At 33.3% G+C, this 9,433-nt stretch overlaps 1 protein-coding gene across 1 annotated transcript; it reads right to left on the bottom strand.

Moving 5' to 3' along the window:
• Positions 1 to 3,951: 3,951 nt before the first annotated feature.
• On the bottom strand, positions 3,952 to 6,735 carry LOC137729170 (uncharacterized). The gene is made up of 5 exons (XM_068468020.1): positions 6,257 to 6,735; positions 5,971 to 6,021; positions 5,296 to 5,429; positions 4,752 to 4,852; positions 3,952 to 4,662 (listed from the first exon to the last, which is right to left on the bottom strand). Exons 1-5 carry the CDS (start codon positions 6,629 to 6,631, stop codon positions 4,484 to 4,486), a joined length of 840 nt encoding a protein of 279 aa, XP_068324121.1. The 5' UTR covers positions 6,632 to 6,735; the 3' UTR covers positions 3,952 to 4,483.
• Positions 6,736 to 9,433: the final 2,698 nt, after the last annotated feature.

The following is a 9,433-nucleotide window of genomic DNA, read 5'->3' as shown; positions in this document are numbered from 1 at the left end:
GAAATAATTGAATCGTGAATCTATTATAATTTCAGGCACTATTTGTTGCTACTTCTTTTGACCTTTTATTTCATGTTTTAGTGATTGATTATTTTCTTTAATTTCTCTTTGTTCTCACTTTCTAAAGTTGCCTTTTTTTTTTCTTTTTTTTTTCTTTTCATTAGGAAGCAATTTCACAATCTCAAAATTAATAGATTTTGGTCATAAGTGATGGATTTCATAGGATTGTGTAGACTTCTACAAATCCATATGATTTTGGAAGATTTGAGAAGATTCATGTAATAGATTTCCATAAATTTTGATAGATTTTGCAAAGTTGAATCTTAACCGTCAAATAAATCCAGTGGTGATAAATGAATATAGACCATAAATCTAATCAAATGAAGTTGTTCATGCTCTGGAGCTACATCCCTTGGAGCCGAAAAACAAAAACTCAAGATTATTATACAAACTGAACTCCTCAAAGATCCAAAGTTCCACCCTTTTCCAATCCTAGGATTTTAAAATATTTTAAAATCCTCTTGAATCCAAGTTTGATTAGACCTTTCGTAGTTTGTTTCACCTAATTCATCACCTTATTCTAAATGTTTTTTTTCCCCCTAGCTTTCTGTATTTGTACTGAAACTATTATTTTACCTAATAAATTAATATCGCTTTGGAAAGAAAAAAAATATATAATTATGTGTAGGTCAATGATATTTGCGTTGACCTTGTTTATTTTTATTCGATATTGTTTGATTGGCATGCTTTATGTTTAGATTTTGCATTTGATTCGCAATTCCCAAAACGAATTTTTTATATTTCTATCTTAAGCTCCAATTTTGATAATAGACAAGTTTGGTAAGCTATTTTTTCAAGTAACGATAGGTAGACTAATATTTTATATCATATTTATAAATCAATGATGTATTATTATTTATTAATAAAAAAATAAGTATAGTAATTAATATTTAAGTAATAATTTAATAATTAAAAATCACATGATTTACAAAAAATAGTTTAACTAGATGGTCTTCATGGTCTTACCCATTTTTCCAAATGAGAATGAGATGAGAATTTTTTAGTGTGTCCAAAACATGAGACAATACACCACATGTCATTATATAATTAGAGATAAGTTTTTTTTTTAAGCTTTCCTTCAATTGTATAATAACATGTTGCATACTTTCTCTATTCCAAGCACACATAATTACATAATTATATTTCTTCTTAATTGGTATATCCTTGGAACTTGAAATTGGTTTTCAATATCAATCCTCATCGCTACAACATCCAAAACCTTTTCGTTATGCACTCATATTCAAATCTTCTTACATTTTTTTTTTAATAAACGATATTATTTATACAAAATAAGTTGAGAAGTAAACTTTTTATATATTAATTTAATTAAAACTTAATATATTGCTTGTATATAAAAATCCCCATGTCATGCTAATTAATCTATTTTCTTTGTGCAACTAGCTTGGGACTGAATGTTTGAGCTACCTTCATCGTTCATGAGTCTTTTATTTTATTAAAGTAATATTCTAAACTACTCTTTATGATTTATGAAAGCAAAAACCAAATTTGAGGGTAAGAGTAGATGGCCCTCACGAGCTAGCCTAATTCGTATCTATCATCGTTTATGAACCTTACATAAGGCTCCTACTAGTACTAATTCTCTCTGTTTTTTTTTTAACAAACAACATTATCTACAATAAGGAGGATTGTGTTGGCTTGGCCTCACAATAGGCTAGTAATAATGTGGTTTAAATTCGTCTTTGACGATAATCGAACATAAAACCTCTCACTTAGAAGTGAAGAGGAATACCACTAAACCGTAATACTAATGACAAGGCTCCTACTAGTACTAATTCACCCTATTAAATACAATTACATAAATCTCTTTCCGTGACAAGTCCCCATTTAAAAAATCTAACGTGGCAAAATCCATGGAATAACGTACATTATCATCCTACAATATAATACCAACCATAATATCTTACAATTTGCAGCTAATAATACATTAATATCATCTTATATTATAATCTAATCCCATCATTTCATGACGAAATTATTATTAGTATTCTTCATAAACAAAAGCCACCCACCTTCAGTTCTCTATTTATTTTATTTGCAACCAGTTTGATGCATGTGAATTATTTATCACAAGTCGATATCCCCACCGCTCATTGTGCTTTCTCAAATATTTGTGCTCAATCATATATACTTCTTTTCTCCCAAGTCAACTACATTATTTTTCTTCAAGTTTTAATTTTTATTCAACTGCTTTTAGAAAAAGGGATTGTGTCAAATTGTGAAGGTAGGATATTATTTCTGAGTGTGATTGCATTACACTACCAACGATCAAATTAAATGATAATGGTACCTTATTTTTATTAGATGGTATCGTATACCAACCTTCAAATGTTCAGTACCAAACCTTTGTACCAAGCCCTTATATTTCAACACGTGCCCAACCATTTAACTCCAAAATATAACGGTGTTAACTTAATAAAACTAACAAATTAAAATAAAAATAAAAAAATAAAAAAATAAAAAAATAAAAAAAAAACCACCAAATCTCCCCAAGGCCCCAACCTGCCAACCCTTTCTCCTCGCCTCCACAAGCTCTCACTCCACAAATCCAAGGCGTTCTTCAAATGGATCCCTTTGATTTTCAATCAGATAACGGGTTGCAAAAATGAGAAGTGGGACAATCAGTCCATTTGCAGAACGCCTTGGATTTGTAGAGTGAGAGCTTGTGGAGGCGAGGAGAGAGGGTTGATGAGTTGGGGTCTTGGGGGAGATTTGGTTTTTTTTTTTTTTTTTTCCTCTTTAATTTTTGTTTTTATTTTCTTAATTTTATTAAGTTAACACCGTTATGTTTGAGAAAAACTTGTGTGGCGCTTGGCTTGTCACTAGACTTTGTTGAGTGGCACTACATTTCACCCAAACTTACCACGTGGCAGTCTTAAATGTAATCTTTTATCATTCTTTTATAATAATTCTCATAATTATTTTTTCCTACTAATTAATATACAACATGATATCAACCTAATGGTTCATTTTTTTTTCTTCTTCTCCTCTCTGTCATTTATCTTCTCAAAATTTGTATGCCATCTTCTTCCCCCCACTGTGTCTCTCCTCTCTCTAAATACAAATGTGTAGACTTGAATCAAATATCCTCAAAATAAGATGACACAATATGCCCTTAGCTTCAAACATTTTACATGAAAACATGGAACTAAGAGAGATAAACTCAATTGTGTTCCCTCTTTTATGACCTTCTTCGGTTGCTTTATAGCTAGTGACTCCTTCATTACTAACTTCTCTTAACTTTACCGCCAAACCACTCATGTAGTCAATTTTAAAGAATTGGAATATTTTATTGGTTGCTTCCCATTATATAAGTTGGAGAATATAAATTTTTTTGAAGAAAAGCAAGAAACAGAACCGGAAGAGAGAAGAAAGTGAAGACTCACCGAAAAACATAAATTGGAGAGAAGATTTGGGAAGAAAAAAAGGGAGTAAAGAAGAAAAAGTGAATCATTAGATTGATCTTATGGTGTATATTAATTAGTAGGAAAAATAATTATGAACATTTTACATATAAAAGAATGATAAAAGACTATACATAACACTTGCCAGGTGACGAGTTTTGAGTGGAGTTTAGTGTCACTCACTAAAATCCAGTGACAAACCAAACCCCACACAAGCTTTTCTCGTTATATTTTGGGGTTAAATAGTTGCACACATGTCGAAATATAAAAGGTTGGCACAAATCTGGTACAAAGGCTTGGTACAGAAGATTTGAAGACATGCTAAAGCTACCAAAATTTAAGATATAATCTTGGGATGATTTCATAGAGATGTGACAATCACAAAAGGTGTTTCATACTAGTTCCTTGATGCGAGACTGATTCGGTTCTATCAAGGCTACGAAAATCTAACCAAATGCCTCAAAATTTCTAAGTTTAAATTCTTATAATTCCATTTCGGTTTCCCAATCATCTTATGGTTCTAACTTCAACAACCAAAAAAGTTAAGCTTAACTAAAAGGTTCGCGTTTATCTAAATGAAAGACTCCATCAACGTTTAACGGCCAACCTTACTAGTTTGAAAAGATAATACAGGGATCTTACATTTGAAAATATGAGATTTAGAAACTTCTTCCTCACTCCTTTGACGCTTGACAGCTTCAATACCTTGGACAACCGCTGCAACGGGAGCTCAGGATCTTCTTCGGAGACAATGGTATCTTCACTACTTACCCCCTTATTTCGGGGCATTTCAATAACAATAATTAAGGTTGGTCCATATTCTCTACAAGTGTACAACAGACACAGTATTTCAGTATAAGCTAGTCACCCGAAGGTTGGTATATATTGTTCATCTCCACCACTGTTTTGAGACATTTGGCTTCGGGTTTGAACTAGTGGAGTACCGAGTATTATATGCACAAAGTCCGTGAAAATAGAGTTCTGATCCAAGTGCAACAAACTCAAATTTCCAACCTATCGATTCCAGCGTCCTCCTCATTCTCAGAGTTGTCCCTTCGAGAAATTATATTGATCAAGTTCCTAGTAGCTTGACCGACAACATGGGAGGTCTTCTTTGCTGCTCCAACAACAGCAGGTTGCAAAGAGATGATGGGAAGATTCGCCCTCTCCTGTATCATTGCTGTATCATAAAATATTGATAACAATAGTTCAGAAGTCAGTGAAAAGCCTATGTTAAGAAGATAAGCAGAAAGACGAATTCTAACATACACATTGTCTGCTGATGTGCAAGTGTACCAATCTGCCGAATCCCAGCTTCTGCTGCTTGAACGGCTTGAGTGGACTTGCTGACCCCATCAGCTATCTCTTGACTGCATGGAATGGAAAACAAAGTATGACATACATCATCCAATTTAAAATTTTGAAGAAAATTCTGATGTGAGCATATATAAAACACACAAAAATTGAATTTCAAAGCCTGGACGGCTGGACAGATATCATTGATGACCAATTGCGTTGTTAAGTAATTCCTCCTATCAAACCTGGTTTAGTGTATTTCTAGAATTAAACACCAGCGTATAACTCATAATTTTCCAAGGGAAAAAGAATACCACCTTAGACTGAATTTGTGCCCCTTAAAAACCCCACTGTAAGCCGATGGGTATACATGCATGGACTCGTTTTGGGGTTATAAACTAGCAGTTAAGGGATAGCTCGTAGAAAAGAGATGAGTTTAACTATGAAGAGAGACTCAAAGCAACCATGTATGACAAAAAATGAATCAGGGACTCAGAAATAATGATTAAGTTATCACCTTAGATCATTCAGTTCCAGCGTAAGATCACTTATTTCCATGCCTGAAAGCCTAACGGCAGCCATAGTACTAGGGAGTTCTTCACAAGCTGTATCCGCCAGCTTTGAAAGAGATATTGCAGCTTTCCCCATTGCCTACAGAACATACCAGAAACAGCTAAATTGGGACCACAATTTGGACAAGACCTCCAATATCCAGTTTAAACAAAGAAAAGGGCACCTAATTCTTCAAGCTTGTCTTGGAAAAAAATATATTTATCAAGAATTATAGTTCTGATTTTCTTTTGCAACCAAGACAAGGACTTCAAAAGGCCAAGACGATTAAAGCAATGAAAGAAGTTATTACACATTCCACGCATGCAAGCAGTTGACAATGGATCCTTCGACCATCCAAATAACATTTGAACAGCACTCAAACTCTTCAAACCAACCAATTACAATTGTCTAAGGAATGGGAGGAGACAACCACTAGCAAAAGCATCAAAGACCCAATAACTAGTAGAAACATAAATATAATAAACATAATATGATTCAGGGTTCAGGGTTTTTATGAAAAATGAAGATTCCACAGAAAATTCAGAACTCCCTAAGTTTTAAATGATTATCTAAGCATTAACGGATTGCTCTTTCCTTTAAGCTGAAAAAAGACATTAAATTCGAGGAAAAGAAAACTTACCCATAGCGTCGGAACAGCTGCAATCACAAGGCTCGTAAATGCCACTGAAGTCTGCACAATGAAATCAAATCATGCACTCGTATCATCAGTGTATGAGCAAAATAAACTAGAACTTTCACATTTCCCATTTCTGTCAAGGAAGTTTACAAATTGGTCCCAATTTCCACAACGAATTTACAAATCAATCCCAATTTCCACAACAAAATTACAAATTGATCCCAATCATCCACAACAGATTCACAAATTGAATTACACAAACGCAAAGTACAGTAATTGAGGCTCATACCGTGCACGCGATGAAGGCCAAGAGGAAGAAAGCCTGGTCGCTCAAGCTCAATCTGGCCACCGACGGATTCGGAACGCTAGGGTTTCCGACCTCCACAGTCCACTGACTTTCCGACGTGTCGTTTAGAGCTTGAATAAAAGCTCCATTGCTGGCCTCCGCTGCAGCCGATTCGGACCGGGACGACGTCGCTTTAGCGGAATTGGGAGCGCAGAGCGTGATTAAGCGGGAGGGCTTGGAAGTGGAGCGGAGAGAAAGGGAGCTGAATTTGCAGGGGCGGAGGAGAGCGATCTGAGAAGAAGAAGAAGATGAAGTGAGATTGTTAGGGTTGAAGGAAAAAATTGGGGCCGAGTGGATTGAGAAATGAACAGATTTCATTTTTTTTGTTTGCCACCAAAAATTTGGGAGCCAACTCCAAAGCTTTCACGGTTTAGCTAAACGCCATTTCTGATAAATCACACAGAGCAAGCAGCAGCGAAAAACACAAACGAACACTCGTGTGAACTTTGTTTTTGGGAAACCACACGTGTAAGCACCAAAGACTTCGGGTTTTTTTTTTTTTTTTTTTTTACCAAAAACCGTTTTACTTTAAAATTAAATAGTAAAAAAGTGTTTAGTAAAATAAAATATACTACTTATTTTAAAAAGAAAACTAACGAAAAGTTCTAAAAAATCTTTAGTTTTTAATCAAAAACATAAAATAAAGATGTAAGTAAATAGTATCAGGAGTGACTTTTCAAGGTAAAAATGTTTTTAACGTTAAATGTGAACAGTACCGAAATTGTTTCATTAAAATTTCCTACTTTAAAATGAATGACATCTAGACAACAATTTTTAAAAGCAGCACGTAGGTTGCCTTTAAAAGTTGTTTTAATAAAAAACAGAGTTGAGTCTTTAAAATATTTTTAATTCATGTAATAAGCTTATTAATTTTAAACAATGACATTATTTATCTTTCTAAACATTGCATTTACACTGCCTTTTCATACTCAGAACATTTTTAAAAATACAGTTTATCAAACGCCCAACTGCTTTATTTTATAGTTGATTATTATTAAAGCACAACAAAAGCAATTTATTAAAAAAGCACAGCAATCCTAAACTAACCCGAAATTGTGTTTGTTTGTAGTGTAGTTTTTTAGCCTCGACATATTTTTGACGGTTATATTTGATTCAACAGTTCTTGATTATTCAATTTAAGTTCGATAAAAAAATTCAATGTTTAAATATGTGTTGGCATTGAAGGGGCTTAGTTTATTCCCTCCCACTCAAATTCGATGCCCGCTCATCATCCTCTTCAAAATCCTACTTAATTATTGAAAAATATGTGTCGATATTAAGTAACTTTAAGCATTTAAGAAAATTAATTATTATTTTTCAGTAAAACACTTCTACTTGTAAGCGAGACCTTGTCAGAATTGTCAGCCATAAGCACTGAAACAATCAAAAGCACTCCATGCATTCCCAATACTTGGGGGATAAAAAATTATTGGTCCTTACGAGTATCTGGTACTCTAAATATTTTAACCGTTAGATTTTAATTTTTATATTTTTATAGAAATATTTTATGATTAAAATACCACATGAATATCCAAGAAAGCCCCATCGAGGGACTGACCACAAAGTCGTTTGTCTTAATTATTGGAAGGTATGGGAAAATTGCCAATTGGTCCTTGTGCAATCGAGTAGCTACACTCGACTGGAGTTCTGTTAATCGTCTTCTTCAGCTCGTCTCGATGCATTACAGGTTACCCAACTTGTTTGTTAGATGTCTTGCAATTCTTTTTTTTTGGCCCATCTTTTTTCGTTCAAAGAAAAATAAATAAAATTTTGAAATGTATCTCACGAATAATTAAAAAAAAATGATTTTCACACATCTTTTTTACACATTTTTCATACTATGTTTACTTGTGTCTCGATTGTCTTTTGATCTGTTCAAAACCGAAGTTAGAAATAAATGGTTGTGTACAGAAAATAAAATGAATGCTGAAATCATTTTATTAATTTATGATGTGATATGAGATTGTAATGAATCAATCATCATGCTTAATTTCTTACAACGATGTTTTTCTAAATTTGTTACCCTCCATAATTTGGAACCGTCATGATTTTTCTCACACACGATATTCGTCCGTAAACTAATCTATCAAGGAAAGCACATTAGCTATAACGAACATGGCTCATGGATCACATTCATGGTCTTGTTTATGAATGATAACCAAGCTACGAGATATTTTACCATACAACTCGGTGTATATATATAAATATTTATCCCGCTGTTAGTATCTTCCGTTAGGAAACTAAAATACTAGAATGATGATCTCGTCAATGCATGGTTTAGTGATCAGAAGAAAATGTCCTACTCGATTCACACAAAATTGCCTCCGTACTCGATAAACACATAGCCAATCTTTCCCTATTTTTCCTTATTAAATTCAAACTATATTACGGGAACTAAATGATTAAGTTCTAGACTATCGTTGTTGTGACATTTTCTTAAATTAATGTCTTTCACTAGGCCAGTGTGCTTTTACCTCTTTCCAGGAGTGCACTTTTTGTAAGTCTAATCTTTTGTCACCGTTAGCTTGCAAGTATATAATAAAGTACATACTGTTTGAGAACAATTCAGAAATAAAAAAAAAATAACAGAAATAAATAGAACTTGAAATTCTAATATTTTATTAATGAAAAATACTTGATGTGCAGAATGAAATTATACAATAAATACAGAAACTAATATAAAAATATCAATGATACTAACTTGATCACAGAAGGTAGAGGCTAGTGTAAATGCTATGTCCTTCGAATAGTATTTTCGTCCCACTCTTGTGCTTGTGATTCTACAACGTCTGCTCGACCAGGATTCAATTACATAATTCTACAACCCGCACTGGATTCTATAATTCTAGCGAATTTGCTTTGTGTGCTTATTCTCTGAAAATTTCGTACGGAAGAAAAAGAGGAAGAAAAGATGAAATCACTTGGATACTGTGATTGCAAATATATATCGGTTGTTTCACACCCTTTCAAATACATGTTCAATGTATTTGAAAGTACACAACTCTTTTTAATAGCTGTGTCTTTTAATCAAAACGTTTTTAATTAAAAAACTTAATCCGAAAATTAAAATTAATGAATCTAATTAGTTTTAAATTCCTAGGCCCCAAGGCCTTTGTCTTG

The sequence above is a fragment of the Pyrus communis genome, chromosome 3 (genome assembly GCF_963583255.1).
Source record: "Pyrus communis chromosome 3, drPyrComm1.1, whole genome shotgun sequence".
Classification (NCBI taxonomy): domain Eukaryota; kingdom Viridiplantae; phylum Streptophyta; class Magnoliopsida; order Rosales; family Rosaceae; genus Pyrus; species Pyrus communis.
The sequence above is the reverse complement of the archived record's forward strand: the minus strand, read 5'-3'. Positions and strand labels throughout refer to the sequence as shown.

Bases quoted from the DNA above. Each gene is read 5' to 3' on its own strand.
- LOC137729170 (XM_068468020.1), bottom strand. From the start codon at position 6,631: ATGAAATCTGTTCATTTCTCAATCCACTCGGCCCCAATTTTTTCCTTC. The intron at 4,853-5,295 runs GTGATAACTTAA...CATTCCATGCAG, and splicing joins CTGGAACTGAATGATCTAAG to TCAAGAGATAGCTGATGGGG. The intron at 4,663-4,751 runs GTATGTTAGAAT...TTTATGATACAG, and splicing joins TGCACATCAGCAGACAATGT to CAATGATACAGGAGAGGGCG.